This window comes from Macaca mulatta, chromosome 16 (assembly GCF_049350105.2).
Source record: "Macaca mulatta isolate MMU2019108-1 chromosome 16, T2T-MMU8v2.0, whole genome shotgun sequence".
In the NCBI taxonomy this organism is placed as follows: Eukaryota; Metazoa; Chordata; class Mammalia; order Primates; family Cercopithecidae; genus Macaca; species Macaca mulatta.
In genome coordinates this window covers 78,092,146-78,111,450 of record NC_133421.1, presented here as the reverse complement: position 1 = coordinate 78,111,450, position 19,305 = coordinate 78,092,146, and the positions used below count along the sequence as shown (strand labels likewise).

At 46.1% G+C, this 19,305-nt stretch overlaps 2 protein-coding genes across 12 annotated transcripts in view; one reads left to right on the top strand and one right to left on the bottom strand.

Moving 5' to 3' along the window:
- The window catches only part of WIPI1 (WD repeat domain, phosphoinositide interacting 1), a 148,199-nt gene extending 137,741 nt beyond the window's left edge, over positions 1 to 10,458 (top strand). For all 3 annotated transcript variants that reach the window (XM_077972590.1, XM_028836715.2, XM_015120182.3), the window contains 5 exons: positions 1,404 to 1,568; positions 2,626 to 2,733; positions 4,316 to 4,434; positions 5,601 to 5,701; positions 9,922 to 10,458. In XM_077972590.1, coding sequence (XP_077828716.1) covers positions 1,404 to 1,568; positions 2,626 to 2,733; positions 4,316 to 4,434; positions 5,601 to 5,701; positions 9,922 to 9,969 — 541 coding nt within the window. In that variant the 3' untranslated portion in view covers positions 9,970 to 10,458. The remainder of the gene's footprint in view (positions 1 to 1,403; positions 1,569 to 2,625; positions 2,734 to 4,315; positions 4,435 to 5,600; positions 5,702 to 9,921) is intronic.
- Positions 10,459 to 19,305, bottom strand: part of ARSG (arylsulfatase G) — a 147,943-nt gene continuing 139,096 nt past the window's right edge. For 7 of the 9 annotated variants that reach the window (XR_013407105.1, XR_013407106.1, XM_015120179.3 and 4 more), the window contains one exon: positions 10,459 to 11,517. Coding sequence is in view for 5 of the 9 variants with exons in the window: in XM_015120179.3 (XP_014975665.2) it covers positions 11,243 to 11,517 (275 nt within the window). In the remaining 4 variants the exon portion in view is untranslated. Of the gene's footprint in view, positions 11,518 to 14,618; positions 14,674 to 19,305 lie in introns of all 9 variants that reach the window. The other 2 variants (XR_013407107.1, XR_013407108.1) reach the window with 1 other exon arrangement.

The window sequence follows — 19,305 nt, the reverse complement described above, 5'->3', positions numbered from 1 at the left end:
CTTGCTGATGAATCTTCTGAAAATGTCCCTTTGAACATGACACCTCCTCCTCAGACACCTTTATTCCCCTTTGAGCTTGGGAATGAAATCCCAGCTCCTCCCTGCCCCGCTGAGTCAGACCTGCCGCAGAGCCCAGCAGCCACCACCCGCAGAACCTCCCCCCTTCCTCCAGCCGCAGAGACACCGTCCCCTAAAACAGCACATGCCGCGTGCCAGGCTCCATGCTCAGCCCTCAGCCTCCTTAGTTGGGAGGTTGTGATGATGATTCCTGTTTCCCAAATGAGGAAATCTGGACACGGAAACGTTAAGGAACCTCATCCGCCTCTCCCCTCCTCTGTGGTCTGAACTAGCTCTGCCTGGACCATCTGTGCAGCACCACATATTAACTGCTCACGTTGTTTTTCTTTGTATACACCCGTGCTCTCTCAACCTGGAATGCAGACCGTACACCTCTTTGTAAACCCCAGCCTGGAGCACAGGGCTGTGGGACAGTCGGTACGGGGATGTCTCAGGATGCTTGGGATCACAGAATCCTAGCAGTGCACCTAGCGTAGTCACTTTCAGATGAGAACATGAAGGCCCAGAGAGGTTCGTCCAAAGACCCCCCAGCCCACTGGTAGCAGAGTAAAGAATACCTCCCGGGGCTCTGAGCTGCAGCGTGAGCTTCCCACCAGGACCTAATCCTGCAGACAAGCAGCCTCTCAGCAGTTGCCTGCTCCTGGGAACTCACATGGCAGCCCTGGTCCTCATTGTGCCACCCTCTGTGTGGGGCAGAGCTGGGGGTTGTCTCCCACCAACAGAACGGTCACCCCCTTTGTCTGGCAGAGGCCTTGGGATGAAGTTCCACGACTGCAGGCGACATCCCAGGCCCCTTTGCATGATCTCCATCATTACGCATGCTGGGTACCTGGGTGACTCCAGGGTTATCTACAATCAAACACCACCCAAAGTTTCTTGCCCGGAGGTTTGCTACCCACTCAGTCTGGCTCAGGAGGCCTTCACGTTGAGATCTGTCTGTTCTTCCATGAGCCCAGCACAGTCCGGAGCTCATTTAATGGCACCGGGATATCGAGTCCATCTCACTCTCTACCCCAGCTCTCTTCTAGAAATCTAGAATCAGACTAGTCATCAGATAAGCCTTCTTTAATAGGGGAAAGCAGTAGCATTGGGAACCTTATAACAGCTTTACAATGGCTCTTCTGAAGAACAAACAAGCCCTTGATGCTCTTTAGTTATTGCCAGAATAATACATCTTGGATTGTTCTCAGTGGGCAGAACATTAGCTAAGGCACAGTCTCTCCCTGCTGTGGCGAGTGTGGCTAATGACGCTTGGGTGTGGAGATTCCTGGGTGTGTGTGGGGCCTGCAGCCCAGTCCCAGCATTGTCTGTGCATTACTCCCTAGTCGACCAGAAGAGACTTCGACCTGGAGTGGCTACATGGGAAAGATGTTCATGGCTGCTACCAACTACCTCCCAACCCAGGTGTCCGACATGATGCATCAGGACAGGGCCTTTGCCACCGCACGCTTGAACTTCTCCGGGCAGAGGAACATCTGTACCCTCTCAACGTACGTATAGTGCCACCCACTCTAAACAAGACCACGCTTTCATCAATCTATTTCTCCAAAGCACAAAAATCCCCAAACCTGAAAAGAAAGAGAAAACTTGCCCCAGGCTGGGCACGGTGGCTCACATCTGTAATGCCAGCACTTTGGGAGACCAAGGCAGGCAGATCACCTGAGGTCAGGAGTTTGAGACCAGCCTGGCCAATGTGGTGAAATCCCGTCTCTAGTAAAAATACAAAAATTAGCCGGGTGTGGTGGTGCGCACCTGTAGTCTCAGCTACTTGGGAGGCTGAGGCAAGAGAATCGCTTGAACCCAGGAAGTGGAGGTTGCAGTGAGCCGAGATTGTGCCACTGCACTCCAGCCTGGGTGACAGAGTGAGACTCCGTCTCAAAAAAGAAAAAGAAAACTTGCCCCAAAGGAAGAGTGAGCAGAATCAAACCCCTGCTATTGCCATCTGACTTCAATACGGATTCTCAGGGGGCAGCTAGAAGTTGGCATGGGAATTTTAACCTGCTGGTTATAACGACGCTGTCTTAAAAACAATTCTTATTTTTCTGTAATTATGTAAAAAGCCTCCAGGTCTGTTTTCTAGTTTCAGACTCCTATGGGGCTGACAGATGTTTTAAGAAGTTGAAAGGAGTTTATTCAAAAGTTGAACATTTTAAAAATTTCACAAAACCTACCAGCAAAGACAGTGAGCCAGTCATCCATTTACCCGCTTTCTGTCTTGGTTAGGGGCAGAGACACATGTCAGAGGGAGACTGAGTCCCATGTAGGGCGCTAATGTGTTCGCTAGCTACTGCTTTTCACAGGGTTACAACATCTACACTCATTTGCCTCATCCACACTATTGCGTTCAAAGACAAGAAATAATCCTGAAAGTAGATCCCAAGGCCAGAATGCAAAGGAATAGCCAGAAGCCCAGACCAGATCAGTGGGCTAAGGGTTTGTCAAAGGCAGAATCTGGTGACAGCTAGGGTGAGGGGGGCTCTGTCATTGGAAGCGAACCCATCACCCATCTCCGTTGTCATCACAGTTTATGTTTTCCTTGGCCCTTAGGATCCAGAAGTTGCCACGGCTGCTAGTTGCATCATCCAATGGACACCTTTATATCTACAATTTGGATCCTCAGGATGGAGGAGAGTGTGTCTTAATCAAAACCCACAGGTGAAGAGACTGCTTTTCAAAAGACAGCTTCTGTCAAGAGCTGGTTGCGTAGAGCTGTCCCTTCGCCAAGAACAGCGACAAGCTTCAATGCCCTTGCTTTGATTTGTTCTTCACTGGCAGTCTCAGTGGCAAACCCCTAGTGGGCTCCTGCTCCGCGCTGGGCTCTGTGTCAGGCGGCCTCAGCCTGTGGTAGTCATCTGGAAAAGTGCCAGGATTAATAACGCACAGGACGGTCCCCCCTCGGCCTGTCCTCCTAACATGGCCCCAAGTTCACAGTGGGCATTCAAACATGTTCCCTGCCACCAGGCGCGGTGGCTCACCCCTGTAATCCCAGCACTTTGGGAGGCTGAAGCGGGCAGATGGCTTGAGTCCAGGAGTTCAAGACCAGCCTGGGCAACACGGTGAAACCCCATCTGTACCAAAAACAAATACAAAAATTAGCCGATGTGGTGGCACACACCTGTAGTCCTAGCTACTCGGGAGGCTTAGGAGGGAGAATCACCTGAGCCTGGAAAGGTTGAGGCTGCAGTGAGCTATGATCACACCACTGTGCTCCAGCCTGGGCAACAGAATGAGACCCTGTCTCAAAAAAAAAAAAAACCTGTTCCCTGCGTGGAATTGGAAGGTGCTCTACCAGGCACGTTGACTCATGACTCATGCCTATAATCCCAATACTTTGGGAGGCCAAGGAGGGCGCATGGCTTGAGCTCAGGAGTTTGAGACCAGCCTGAGCAATATGGGGAAACCCCATCCTTACAAAAAGAAAAAATACAAAAATTAGCCAGGCATGGTGGCGCATGCCTTGTAGTCCCAGCTACTCGGGAGGCAGAGGTGGGAGGATCACCTGAGCCCAGGAAGGTCAAGACTGCAGTGAGCCATGGTCACACCACTGCCCTGCAGCCTGGGCAACAGAGTGAGACCCTGTCTCAAAAAAGAAAAGAAAACAAAAGAAAAGCATTCATGACTTCTGTGAATGGGCACGACTGAGCTCTCCTGCTGTGACCAGGGCACCAGAGCTGCCACTGCCCCCCACTGATGGCCACTCTGCTAGCTAGCATGTCCTCACCTGTGTGTACTGGGAAGAGCAGAGGACCAATGTTTGTTTAGTCAATATAAGAGAAAGGGGCCACTTTGACGGTGTGCAGCTGCCCCTGGCGGTTTCAGGTCACTTCAGCTCATCCTGGCCCAGCAGCGTGTGGGTAGGTCTACAATTTAAACCCACAGAGTTGGCGGGCGGATTACCTGAGGTCGGGAGTTCAAGACCAGCCTGGCCAACACGGTGAAACCCCATCTCTACAAAAAATACAAAAATTAGCCAGTTGCTGTGGTGGGTGCCTGTAGTCCCAGCTACTTGGGAGGCTGAGGCAGGAGAATCACTTGAACCCAGGAGGCGGAGGTTGCAGTGAGCCGAGGTTGCACCACTACACTCCAGCCTGGGTGACCTAGCAAGACCCTGTCTCAAAAATAAATAAATAACCCACAGAGCTGAGCACAGGCTTCCTCATGCTTTTCCTTTGGAAGGTGTCCTAGATATATGATGATTTCTTTTTTTCTTTCACCCCCTCTTGATTGTCACAAGTAGCTTGCTTGGCTCAGGAACAACAGAAGAGAATAAAGAAAACGACCTCAGACCTTCCTTACCTCAGTCTTATGCAGCAACCGTAGCCAGACCAAGTGCATCTTCAGCCTCCACGGTGCCAGGTGGGTGGATGCGGGGCCAACAGGGGAGCATCTCCAACAGTGACCTCCCTCCCCTTCTCCCTCTGCCCTCCCTCCCCTTCCCCCTTCACTGTTACCTGGGGGTGGAACGCCCTCCCTCCCCTTCTCCCTTCTCCCTCCCTCCCCTTCTCCCTTCGCCCTCCCTGCCCTTCTCCCTTCGCCCTCCCTGCCCTTCTCCCTTCGCCCTCCCTGCCCTTCTCCCTTCACCTTCCCTCCCGTTCTCCCTTCGCCTTCCCTCCCCTTCTCCCTTCACCCTCCCTTCCCTTCTCCCTTCGCCCTCCCTCGCCTTCCCCCTTCACCCTCCCTCGCCTTCCCCCTTCACTGTTACCTTGGGGTGGAGCACTCTTCTTGAATTTTTTATTTCCTCACAGGTGAGGCCATGGTAATAGCCTTTAAACGTAGGACCCTCAACCTGGCAAGGCGTTGCACAATATGGTCTTTTTCCTAACAAGTGCCGTTAACCCTTTGCCTCTTCAAAAATTGCAATGAGGCCAGGCACAGTGGCTCACACCTGTAATCCCAGCACTTTGGGAGGCTGAGGCGAGCAGATCACTTGAGGTCAGGAGTTTGAGACCAGCCTAGCTACCATGGTGAAACCCCATCTGTACTTAAAAAATACAAAAATTAGCCGGGCATGTTGGCACACACTTGTAATCCCAGCAACTCAGGAGGCTGAAGCAGGAGAATCGCTTGAACCAGGGAGGTGGAGATTGCAGTGAGCTGAGATCATACCACTGTACTCCAGCCTGGGTGACAGAGTGAGACTCCGTTTCAAAAAATTAAAGCTAAACTAAAAATTCCAAAGTGCCTGTAGTCCCAGCCACTCAGGAAGTTAAACTGAGGCAGAAGGATCCCTTAAGCTCAGGAGTTCGAGACCAGACAGGGCAACATAGTGAGACCCTACCTCAACAAAGCAAACTTCAAAGAGGTAGGATGTTTCAGACATCTGAAGTGGAAAGGCAGGTCAGGCTTAAAGACAGCAGATGGTGAGGATTATGGCTTGTCCTAGGCACAGTCCCTCCAGGGGGAAGACAGCCCGCCCCTCTGCTTCCTTTGCCCTTTATTTGAGCTCCCACTCCCCACCCGCCAGGTCATGGCATAAAAGCAGATGCCCAGGGCTTGTTTCATGTCTCTTTCTTGGTTTCCAGGTTATTCCGAGGACGGCGGGGCGCTGCGAGGAGAAGTTATTCCTGAACATGAGTTTGCGACGGGACCAGTGTGTCTTGATGATGAGAATGAGTTTCCTCCTGTGAGCATCAGGAACCCGTAACCGGGCAGCTCAGTCTGTGTGCTTAGAAGGAAACCTTCGCCTCATACGAGAGGCGGAGTCCCTTTCCCTGTTTTCTAGTCTATACCAACTAATCCTCTGCTCTGGTATTTGGAAAGCCCTAGGATATTTGTTGTACTGTGTGCTTTGAATCCTACAGAGTAGCCTTTAGGTGTCGAGCTAAACCCTGATGGCATTAGAGTCACTAATCCAGGGAGTCTTGGTGACCTCCCTCCAGCCAGAGGCCTGGAATCTCTTATTTTGCTCCTGTGGCATTGACTTTGCTGCCTAGAAGGTAGGAATATGTGCCTTGCGTAAAACTTATTTTCCTGAGGCTTCCGTGGATGCTTTTGCAGAATGCTGCTTTCCTTGTGCTGGAGGGGATGGTTTCAGAGGGCTGGGCTGTGTGTTCAGGACTCTGAGCTGAGTTGCTGCACTCTGCGGACCAGCTTGACCCTCACTTACCTGCAGCTCTGACTGGCAGACCTGCACCTCCCCAGCAGTTGCAGACACTCATTAAGAACCAACTGGCCGAGTGCAGTGGCGCACACCTGTAATCCCAGCACTTTGGGAGGCAGAGGCTGGAGGATCGCTTGAGCCTAGATGTTAGAGACCAGCCTGGGCAACATGGCAAAACCCCATCTCCACCCAAAAATAAAAAGGCAAAAATTAGCCGAGTGTGGTGGCACATGCCTGTAGTCCCAGCCGTTCTGGAAGCTGAGGTGGCAGGATCACCTGAGCCTGGGAGGTCGAAGCTGCAGTGAGCTATATTGTGCCACTGCGCTCCAGCCTGGGTGAAAGAGTGAGACTCTATCTCAAAAAGAAAAGAAAAGAAAAGCAATTGTATGCTCTGTGGAGGGTGGGAAGTGCAGCGCAGGAGCTTGCCCAAGCACCTTTAGCTGGGTTTCCCAGCAACCTGCTCAGGCTGTTCCCACAGCTAGGGCCCTGAGTGCTGGCTGAGTGCTGGGCGTGGCTTCTCCCACCACCTGCAACTGAAGACAAGATTCTCTCCTGAGTGCCTGCCAGGGCTTCCTCAACTTCCCATTCTTCAAGCTCCCGTCTGGAGTAACACAGACCGCTCTTGTGAGTTTCAGTCAAAACATCCCAGATAGTCAGCCTGAAATCATTGCGAGATGGACGTACTGATTTGTTCTGTTTTTGAGACAGAGTCTTGCTCTGTCACCCAGGCTGGAGTGCAGTGGCGTGATCTTGGCTCACTGCAACCTCTGCCTCCTGGGTTCAAGCAATTGTCCTGCCTCAGCCTCCTGAGCAGCTGGACTACAGGCGTGCCCCACCACGCCCAACTAATAGTTTGTATTTTTAGTAGAGATGGGGTTTCACCATGTTGGTCATGCTGGTCTCAGACTCCTCACCTCAAGTGATCCACCCGCCTCGGCCCTCCTACAATGCTGGGATTATAGGCGTGAGCCACCACTCCTGGCCGGAAGTAGCGTTTGGGCCAAGACTTGGAGCATCAACTCCTAGAACCAGAGAGGAGCCGCCACTCGGGCACTGAAGCAGTGCCCATTAGGCTTTGTTATGGAAATGTCTCCTGATCATGGTTTGTGTCCGTTGAGATTCCAATTGTAAAAGGCTGGAGTGCAGGTCTGGCTTCTTTCTCCGGCAGATCCGTAGGAACCCTCTAGTGAGCACATTTGGCTTAGAAAACAAAGCTGCCGTGGGGCCCCGAGTGCAGGGCTGGGAGCTGTTGTTTGTGATCTCCCACATCGGCTCGTGGATCACAGCGTGAGCTTTTACATTTGTGGCTTTCAAGAGGCAGGTTGTCAGAGATGTGGCTGGCAAGTGAAGTTTATATCTTAGTGGCAGAGAGCAGTTGTTCTTAAAAATACTAATTATAAACGTCAACACCTCTGTTGGCATGCTGCCTAACTATAAACCAGGTGTTTTACCTTTGGGTTCTCATGGCCCCAACTGGCCTTAAAGGGTATTTTCTGCACCCTCAAAAGGCAGTGGTTATTTACCTGAAGTTGAGTCTTCCACGAACCAGAGCACTCTCGGTCAGACACTGTGGGGACAAATGTGGCCACTCTACTCTGTCAGGGTTTACCGCATCCAGACACTTACTAGGTTCCGTTTCACTAATTTTGGTAAACGTCTGTGATTACTATAAAACATTATCAGATTCTTCATTGTAATCACAGTAAACCTTGCAACCTCTTATATTTACAGAATTGGGGTAATTTGGATATTGGCATCTAGGAGGTAGTTCCTTGCCAAAGAACCTATATAAAATAATAGGTACCTTGTGCAGATCATTGATTTGGGGTGAAAAGGAAAAGGGGAGGTGCTTAATTGAAGAACCAGTGAGAAAGTTTGTCCTGAGGCCTGTGTGCCCATTCAGTGCCAGGAAGCTGGGCATGAGCCAGTTGTTTCTTCTCCCTCCTGAGGACCAAATGAGAGAAAGTTGGTTGAAATTGCATCAGGAATTCTTATTTATACACAAGAAATACTTCCTGCCAGTGAGAGTGGTCACCGAACAAGGTCCCTAGAATGGGCGTTAGACCCTTGTGAGTGTCGGGCAGCCCCTGTGTGCAGGGCTGTGTCGTGGCAGCCACCAACCTCTCAGCCTGCCCTCCAGCCTGCAGGCAGATGGTGATGAGGGGCAGTGCTCCCACTAAGGCACTGTCTCAGTAGCCGGCAGGCTTCTCCATCTCATCACGTAAGGACCAGAGGCACGTGTGCTCCTGGGATGCTCTGTCAACATGGCCCATCTCAGTCATGCCTGAATTGGCAGAAATGTTCAATGAGGGATGCTGGGGAACTTCCTCTCTGTGTTCTTATTCTGAATTGTTATGCCTATTGCAAATCTCTGTGCAGAATTCACATCTTTACTCACATTCCTTAAAATCTGCTAGGACCACAAAAGGCTCTTGGAGTCTCAGCTTGGTTAAAATCGCCTCTCTTGCAGCAACAAACATACAGCCTTGCCTGAGTAGTCTGCTGCAGGAGCTCTGTGAGCTGCCACCTTAAGAAGGCGGCTCATCACTAGCGATCTTTTTAGAACATATACTGACACTTCATATACTGATCACGCTTGCCTCTTTTGCTCCGAGAGCAGTGAAAGAAAAGAGACTTGATCATTTCTGGTGCCTTAGAAAGCTGCTTCATTCAGGAGGATGAGAAGCTTTTGTTTCAGGAACAATCCAACCTGTACAAGTCTCTGTATTTTGTGAGACTAGTCCCAATCTTGTGAGCAAGAGTCAGGAAATCAAGCCCAAGGGTATAAACTGACCTTACCTTTTTTTTTTTATTATTTTTTTTTTTTGAGATAGAGTCTCACTCTGTCCCTCAGGCTGGAATGTATTGGCGTGATCTCCACTCACTACAACCTCCACCTCCCAGGTTCAAGTGATTCTAGTGCCTCAGCCTCCCATGTAGCTGGGATTTCATGCCACCATGCCCAGCTAATTTTTATATTTTTAGTAGAGACGGAGTTTTACCATGTTGGCCAGGCTGGTCTCGAACTCCTGACCTCAGGTGATCACCCACCTCAACCTCCTAAAGTGCTGGGATTACAGGTGTGAGCCACTGCACCCAGCCTAAACTGACTTTTTTTTTTTTTTTTTTTTTTTTTTGAGATGGAGTCTTGCTCCATCGCCCAGGCTGGAGTGCAGTGGTGCGATCTCGGCTCACTGCAGCCTCCACCTTCCCAGTTCAAGTGATTCTCCTGCCTCAGCCTCCTGAGTAACTGGGATTACAGGCACGCGCCACCATACCCGGCTAATTTTTGTATTTTTTAGTCGAGATGAGGTTTCACCATGTTGGCCAGGCTGGTCTCAAACTCCTGACCTAGTGATCCACCCACCTCGGCCTCCCAAAGTTCTGGGATTACAGGCTTGAGCCACCACGCCCGGCCTAAACAGACTTTTTAATAGTGATTGAGCAGTCCATGTTTACAAGTAAGATGAGCCTTTAAAAAATATATACATATACATATAAATACATACACACACACACAGATATTTTTATACAGTCAGTATTTGCTAGAACTGTGTCATACTTGTCTACATCTAAATAAGCTGGGTGACTGTTCTGTGGCCATGAGCGAGGTCAGATAGAAAAATTCCACAGTGCCCAGCCTCTCCCTGCTCACTCTGCATGGGCACAGACCTGTTCATAATGCACCTGCCTCCCAGCCTCTTTCTGAGAAGAGTAAGGCCATTCTGTTTTGATTTTGGTAGATAATCTTGTGCCGTGGAAATCAGAAGGGCAAAACGAAGCAGTCATGATGAGAAGCACACCTCAGAAATCAGGACATCCCCCTATCAGGTGGTTTTGGAGAAAACAAGGAAGGTGGAAGAATGGAGTGCAATTGTGTGAGCAGAAAGGGGGGCAGGAATCCCGGGTGCTGCACTGCTTAAACCACAGGACCTGGTTAACTCCTCACCAAGCTTCCCACGACCCTGGTTGCCAGTGGGCGTGGGAGACATTGTATACACATTATGCTATTTAAAATATGTTCAAACCATAGTGTAAATGCTAATTAACCATATTGGTATATAACCAGAATTTTATATTAAAAGGGGCCTCCTTTTTAAATATATGCTGTGTAAAAAATGTACTTATAGGAACATCTCTTTGAATTGTATTTCTTGTATATTACATACTTAAGAGAAACTATTTTAGCCAGGCAAAGTCTTTTTTGGCTGTGACTGGAATAAATCATTTATTACTGGGAGTCCCATTTTGGACACTAATAATAAAATCATGGCAATGCATTTTTGAGGTTTTAATATTTTTTTATTTCCTCGTGGTAATAGGGGACAGGAAGAACTCTTTAACATCTTTTAAATACAATCGTTTCACCCTTAAAAGGAGAGGAAGGGGATTGGGCCACAGACTTACCCATGGACTCGTCTGCTCTGAGATCTGGAAAGCGACCTAACTTTGGTCTAAATCTGTGCACTGTTTGCTAGAAATGTAGGATTTCAGGCTCCACTCGAGACCTACTGAGACAGAATCCAGATTCTCACAAGATCCTAGGTGATTTGTTTGCATGTTAAAGATGGAGACCAGTGAGTACACTGGTGTGCGGAAGGAAAAAAAAAATAGAGAAGCTCTGCCCTAGATACTAATTAGAATGGATTTACACGAAAATGACCAGAGACACTGGGAACCAGAGAAACAACGAAACTAAAATGTATCGAATATCTGTTCTGTGTCAGGTAACGTGCCAGGCATTTTCATGTATGCCTTTATTTAACCCTCAAAATCAACTTGCAGGTTAGGTTAAACAATTGCCCAAGTTCAAAAGCTGCAGCCGGCACCTGTGCCTGACTCCAAAGCCCGTGTGCTTCCCATTAGGGCACACTCCCTGCCCAGAGCCAGCACGGCTCAGCTGCTCTCAGGCCAGCGTGGAGGAGGGACAGGATACAGAGGGGATATGCAAGGCTAACTCCAAAACCAAATTCCAAGACTAAACTAAAGCGTGTGTTTGTAAAGAGGGTAAAAATGAAGTTTGGAAACAAACTTGCCTAATTCCCAGATATTCCTCCTTGTCTGTTATGGGGCTTGACAGCGGCAGGCAACTTGGTAGGGATTGCAGCAGGGAGTTACTGAAGGGTCCTGGGTGTAATCTGCACTGGAGATGTTGTCATTGGCAATGTCTTGAAGGACGTCTGCAAGAACCTTTCTGACCTTGGGCAGCACGGCCTGGTACTCCGCACCACCTCTTTCTAGAGGCACAGCTTCTGCGATATCGTCTTCCAGGTTGAAAATCAGAGGAAGCTTATGCTGCAGCTCAGGCCCGATGCTCCCATCACATGCTCTGGCTCCACCTAGAGAGAGAATGACAACAAACACCTCGCTAACCCTGACAGTTGCCCTATGTTGTAAAGACGAGAGCTGCAAGTGATTATACATTAATGCAGACATACCAGATAACCAAATGTTCCAATGATGGCTCTCTCTGTCAGAGAAATGACCTTGGCCGGGCGCGGTGGCTCAAGCCTGTAATCCCAGCACTTTGGGAGGCCGAGGCGGGCGGATCACAAGGTCAGGAGATCGAGACCACAGTGAAACCCCGTCTCTACTAAAAATACAAAAAATTAGCCGGGCGCGGTGGCGGGCGCCTGTAGTCCCAGCTACTCAGGAGGCTGAGGCAGGAGAATGGTGGGAACCCGGGAGGCGGAGCTTGCAGTGAGCCGAGATCGCACCACTGCACTCCAGCCTGGGCAACAGCGTGAGACTCCGTCTCAAAAAAAACAAAAAAAAAAAAAAGAAATGACCTTGAGAAATCTATTTGCTCCTTCCAGTGATGATCCTGTGGTCCAAAATGTTTTGCTTTTTCATTTCTGTTTTTGTTTTTTGAGGCAGGGTCTGGCTTTGTTGCCCAGGCTGGAATGCAGTAGCATGATCCTAGCTCACTGCAGCCTCAGCCTTTTTGGGCTCAAGCGATCCTCCCACCTCAGCCTCCCAAGTAGCTGGGGCCACAGGCATACACCACCACACCCAGCTTCCCCCCGCCCCCCCACCAGAGACAGGGTTCGCTATGTTGCTCAAGCTGGTCTCGAACTTCTGGCCTCAAGCAATCCTCCTGTCCTAGCCTCCCAAAATGCTGGGATTATCAGCAGGAGCCACTGCACCCAGCTTAAAACGATTTGGAAGTTCTCCTTGAACTTGCCTTCAGAGCCAGTAGAACATTCATTCAAGTATCTTTATTGACACAAAATCAGGATATAATTTTTTTTTGTTTTTTGTTTTTTTTTTTTCAAGTTGGAGTCTTGCTCTGTCACCCAGGCTGGAGTGCAATGGCGCAATCGTCGGCTCACTGCAACCTCTGCCTCTGGGTTCAAGCAATTCTCCTGCCTCAGCCTCCTGAGTAGCTGGGATCACAGGCACCCGCCACCACGCCCGGCTACTTTTTGTATTTTTAGTAGAGATGGGGTTTCACCATGTTGGCCAGGCTGGTCTCGAACTCCTGACCTCATGATCTGCCCACCTCGGCCTCCCAAAGTGCTGGGATTACAGGCATGAGCCACCGCACCAGCCAGGATATAATTTTTTTAAGTATCTTTAACCTCTGCCCTTTAAGAGTAAATTTGATTTTTTTGAAAATCGATTTCTTGACTACCAATTGGTGAATCAAGTAGAAAGGTAGGTGAGGAATTTCACTTTGGGTTGAAGATGACAGTCTTATGTGGATTCGAATCTGGCTGTGAAAGCCATCTAGAAGAGGAAGGACAAAAATGTTTGGAATGACAGCAGCTTCCTTGGCTCTTCATGATTCCGATGACTTTTGTGTGTGTGTGTGTGTGTGTGTGTGTGTGTTTGTTGTTGTTGTTGTTGTTGCCTTTGCTATAGAAAAAGTAGTTAAGGTGTCTGATGGAAATAAATATAACATAATTAAATAAACAAAGGGAATTAAGGCAAAAGATAGCCCTCAAAATTACAAGAGTTCCTAAACACTGACTTTGCTTCTGAGCTTAGCAGCAGCCAAACATTAATGAGATAGAAACTTATCAGTTGCTCAGGAGAAGCAGAGCTTTTTCTGACACTAAGATCTGAGAGAAATTCTTCCAGTGGCTCCTTCTCCTACAGTGGACCCTGTAGGCTAGAATGCTCACTGGCATTCTTACAAAAAACAAAACTGATATTAGGATGGTTCCACTGACGACTTCTTATCACATCCTTTACTATATGATGAGAGCAGGTGCCAACATGCAACTCAGTCCAAGGAAATCTATAGGGGCAAAGCCATACCACCTAAGGATTCAGGCTTCTGGTCCAATCTGGCCAGAAATAAAATTTGAAATATTTAGGAGAATGAGTAGATCTCAAAGCCTTTAGACAACCCTTTATTACTGGATTTCCTCCTGTGGCTGAGAGTCAAGTTGATCAGTAGAGATTAATAGTTGTTGTCTTTGCCTTGAGTTTGGAGTAGAACTTGATTATTCTTCATTGCCAGTAAAAGGCAGTGATGTGAGCTTTGACAAACAGTTCATGCTAGGAGTAGACACTGTGTCCTAGGACTGAGGGATTTGCCTAAGATCAAGGGAAAAATCTGAAAGACTCATCCTAACAAAGTGTAAAACTAAGGCTTTATAAGTTCAAGGGAATCGACTACTGATTAACTGCCAGTGAAAACAAAAATCCCCAACACTCTCAGATAACAGAAATCAGAATTGCTACGATGCATCACCAACAATGTCCAGCTTACAATTTTTAAGGACGGCTAAATAGGAGACTCCCAGTTTCTAGTCTGGCAAGTAAGGAGGTCGGCATTCATCACTTCATTCTAACAAGTAAAAAGCTGAACAAACTAAAAAACCAACAACTCGGCCAGGCACAGTGGCTCACGCCTGTAATCCCAGCACTTTGGGAGGTTGAGGCGGGCAGATCACAAGGTCAGGAGATCGAGACCAGTCTGGCCAACATAGTGAAACCCCATCTCTACTAAAAATACAAAAAATTAGCTGGGTGTGGTGGCGGGCACCTGTAATCCCAGGTACTTGGGAGGCTGAGGCAGGAGAATCACGTGAACCTAGGAGGCGGAGGTTGCAGCAAGCCGAGATCGTGCCATTGCACTCCAGCCCAGGCAACAATGCGAGACTCCATCTCAAAAAAAAAAAAAAAAAAAAAAACCAACAACTCTTATTAGGTCTTTCAGACAAATGAAGTCACAGGGCAAACTACTGCCCCCAAAGTCAGAGAGACAGACAAGCAAACAGAAAGAATCACAACTTAGCAGAGCAGAAACCCACAAGCAGAAACCTCTGTAAGAACCAGTGCCAGGAGGAGGGAAACCCTGCACTGTAATTGACAAATTGCTGGAGGCTCAGTGTGGACAAGTCTGAGGGACGAAAAACTCCAGTGGGGCCCAGTTGTCAAGTGCCCCCTCCCCCCACACCCAAAACACACGCACTTTTGTGAGTTTTACCTCCAGGAGCTCAACCAAGTTCTTACAGTAAATATTGGAGAAACATCTCTTCATCCTTCCAAAAGAGGTAGAAGAAAAGTAATTTTTAAATATACCAAAATGTTCTAGTTTTCTTCACGAGGCCTGCCCGGGGAAACTATTTTACCAGAGCTTAAATTACTTAGGTTTTCCTCAGAGCCTAACTGACCTAAAGGTAGGGAGATCCCAGCTGTAGTCACTCTAGCTGTTCCACCTAAGGGGAGGGAAGGGAAAGACTAAGAAGCATTTGTGAAGTTCACAGTCCAAGGATACAGGCTCACCAAAACACTAAGATTCAATAATAACCTACCCAAATGAGAGGGAACCAGAAAACCAACTCCGGTAATATGACAAAACAAGGCTCTTTGGCACTCCCCTAAAAAATCACATTAGCTCACCAGTAATGGATCCAAACCAAGAAAAAAATCCCTGATTTACCTGAAAAAGAATTCAGGAGGTTAGTTATTAAGCTAATTAGGGAGGCACCAGAGAAAGGCAAAGCGCAATGCAAGGAAATCCAAAAATCAATACAAGAAGTGAAGGGAGAAATATTCAAGGAAATAGATAGCATAAAGAAAAAACAATTAAAACGTCAGGAAACATTGGACATACTATAGAAATGCAAAACGATCTGGAAAGTCTCAGCAATAGAATTGAACAAGTAGAAGAAGGAAATTCAGAGCTCAAAGATAAGGTCTTTGACTTAACCCAATCCAACGAAGACAAAGGAAAAAGAATAAGAAAATATGAACAAAGCCTCCAAGAAGGCTGTGATTATGTTAAATGACCAAATCTAAGAATAATTGGTGTTCCTGAGGAAGAAGAGAAATCTAAAAGTTTGGAAAACATATTTGGGGGAATAATCAAGGAAAACTTCCCTGGCCTTGCTAGAGACCTAGACATCCAAATACAAGAAGCTCAAAGAACACCTGGGAAATTCATTGCAAAAACATCATCGGATAACCTATAAAGGAAAACATGAGACAAAAATACCAGGTATCCTATAAAGGAAAACCTGTCAGGATTAACAGCAGATACCCTACAAGCTAGAAAAGACTGGGGCCATATCTTCAGCCTCCTCCATCAAAACAATTATCAGCCAAGAATTTTGTATCCAGCAAAACTAAGCATCATATATGAAAGAAGGATACAGTCTTTTTCAGACAAACAAATGCTGAGAAAATTCACTACTGCCAAGCCAGCACTACAAGAACTGCTAAAAGGAGCTCTATATCCTGGAAACACATCAAAATGGAACCTCTTTAAAGCATAAAGCTCACAGGATCTATAAAACAAAAATACAATTTAAAAAGCAAAAACAAAAAACCAAGGTACATGGGCAACAAATAGCACGAGGAATGAAATGGTACTTCACATCTCAATATTAACACTGAATGTAAATGATCTAAATGCTCCACTTAAAAGGTGCAGAACAGCAGAATGGATAAGATCACCAACCAACTATCTGTTGCCTTCAGGAGACTCACCTAACACATAAGGACTCACATACATTTAAAGGGGTAGAAAAAGACATTTCATGCAAATGGACACCAAAAGTAAGCAGGAGTAGCTATTGTTATATCAGACAAAACAAACTTTAAAGCAACAGTGGTTTAAAAAGACAAAGAGAGACATTATACAATGGTAAAAGGCTTTGTCCAACAGGAAAACATCACAATTCTAAACATATATGCACCTAACACTGGAGCTCCCAAATTTATAAAACAATTACTAATAGACATAAGAAATGAGATAGATGGCAACACAATAATAGTGGGGGACTTCAATACTGCACTGACAGCACTAGACAGGTCATCAAGAAAGAAAGTCAACAAAGAATGAATTTAAACTATACCTTGGAACAAATGGACTTAACAGATACATATAGAACATTCCAATCAACAATTGCAGAATACACATTCTATTCAACAGTACCTGGAACTTTCTCCAAGATAGACCATAGGATAGGCCACAAAATGAGCCTCAATAAATTTAAGAAAATTGAAATTATATCAAGCATTCTTTCAGACCACAGTGGAATAAAACTGGAAATCCATAAATAAATGGTTACATCCCATGTTCATGGATTGGAAGACTTACTATTTTTAAAATGTCAATACTACCCAAAGTGAACTACAGGTTCAGTACAATCCTTATCAAAATCCCAATGATGTTTTTTGCAGAAATAGAAAAATTCATCCTAAAATTCACATGGAATCTCAGAGGACCCAGAATAGTCAAAACAGTCTAAAAAAAAAAAAAAAAGCCCAAAGCTGGAGGACTCACACTCCTGATTTCAAAACTACAACAAGTCTACAGTAATCAAAACAGTGTGGTACTGGCATAAACACAGACATATAACTAATGGAATAGAATAGACAGTGGAAATTATCCCTCGCATGTATGATCAAATGATTTTTAACAAGGATGCCAAGACCATGCAATGGGGAAAGGACAGTGTTTTCAATAAATGGTGCTGGGAAAACTGGATGTCAACATGTAAAACAATGAAGTTGGACCCTTACTTTATGCCACATACAAAAATTAACTGGAAATGGATCAGAGATCTAAATATAAGACCTAAAATACTAACACTCTTTTTAAAAAATATGACAAAATCTTCACAACAATGAATTTGGCAAATCATATCACAGATGAATTCAATCAAACATGAAAGAAATAATACTGATCTTGCACAAACCCTTTCAGAAAACAGAGAAGGGAATGTTTCTGAACTCGCTTTATAAGGCCAGCAAAATCCTGATACCAAACCTTGACACAGACAAGAAAGGAAAATTATAGACAAAATCTTAGCAAATCAAAATCAGCAAGATATAAAAAGTATGATACATCATTACTAAATGGGATTTATCGTGGAATGTAAAGTTGGCTTAACATTTGAAAATCAATCAGTGGAAAAAGAAAAAGAATCAATGGAATTCACACCATTAAAGAGGTACATATACAGCTATCTACATTTATAAAACCTCACCAAATTATACATTATAGATCTGGGCCTTTCACTTTGTGTACAGGTTACCTTAACTGGTTTTTAAAAAGAAGAACAATAAGGTACACCTGAATTCTAGGCCACATCCCAAAACAGACTGGTTGTCTTTTTAAGGTCACTCCCAGGGCATGACCATAACATCATATCCTCATCATAGAAAAACACATCTTTTCTCTAATCTAATGTGGTAGATGTCAATTCATCTAGCTTATCCAAAAGCAGTTGTAAGTAACTGGAATGCAAATATTAGAAGCAAGAGGAAGAAGGAATCAGAACATGCTGCTGTTTCATCCTATTCCCAGTTTTCACTGATGGATTAAAAGTTCAGTGCTCCCTACCCAGACTCTCTTGGAAGTTTGGTGACTCCTTAGAAGAGCAGACCTCCCCTGAGTGTTATAATTCGTATCTGATTGTGATCATTTTAAATAGCCCTATTACTTCATAGTAACATGTATGATTCCAACGTTGTGGTGCCAAGGGCTTTCTGGCAGGACTATTACTTGTGAAATTAACTCAGTCTGGAAGGCCCATACCTCTTAGATAATGTAATATAAGGACTCTAATCTAGAAACTTTTCAGCTGAAAACAACACATATCTGACTGTTTCGAGTTTTAGGTTTTAGAGAATCAAAGATTTCTGTGACATTTTTAATACCCCTCAAGTCATGTTTCGTTTTTATGCCACATTTTCTTCAGGATCACTTATTTACACTCAGGGAAAATCATTTTTTTCTTATATAATTCTTTGAAAAGCTCCAACATTAAATAACTGAATCAAGCTGGAATCTGCATTAGGTCACAGGTTTTCCTTTTTTTATTTTTTGGTTTTCATTCATTTAAAAAAAATTGTAGCGTTCCTACTAAGTGTACTAAGCACTTCAAGACAACAAAGATTAAAGCACTGAAAGAGTTCTGAATTTAGAAAGCTTAAAACTAGTACAGGTTCGGGCTGGGCGCGGTGGCTCAGTCCTGTAATCCCAGCACTTTGGGAGGCCAAGGCGGGCGGATCACAAGGTCAGGAGATCGAGACCATCCTGGCCAACACGGTGAAACCCCGTCTCTACTAAAAATACAAAAACTTAGCCGGGCAAGGTGGCGGGTGACTGTAGTCCCAGCTACTCGGGAGGCTGAGGCAGGAGAATGGTGTGAGCCTGGGAAGCAGAGCTTGCAGTAAGCCGAGATCGTGCTACTGCACTCCAGCCTGGGCGACAGAGCAAGACTCTGTCTCAAAACAAACAAACAAACAAACAAACAACAACAACAAAACTAGTACAGGAAATAAGACGTGTACCTAAATGACTGGCATGCGTGGCAGAAAGTGAGAGATAACAGAGTTCTCCAGAATTCCTACCCGGCTGGGAAGATAAGCAAGAGTTTTATGAACGTGGCATTTGACTTGGGCCATAAAAGCTTAAAAGGGTTTTAATACGGAGAACAAGGAAGAGGAGACTTGTTCTTGGAAAACTAAGGCTGGAAAGACAGAAGGACTCGGGATTGAGAGTCTGAATTCGGTTGGCAGCAAGAAGCCACTGGAAGACCCTGAGGACCATGCTGATCCCGTATGACATTCTAAAATATACATCTAAGAGATAGATAGTCACAGTGAACCAAGAAGCAAAGAGACTTCTGTCGGTTTGCTAACTAGTGCTCTAAAATCTA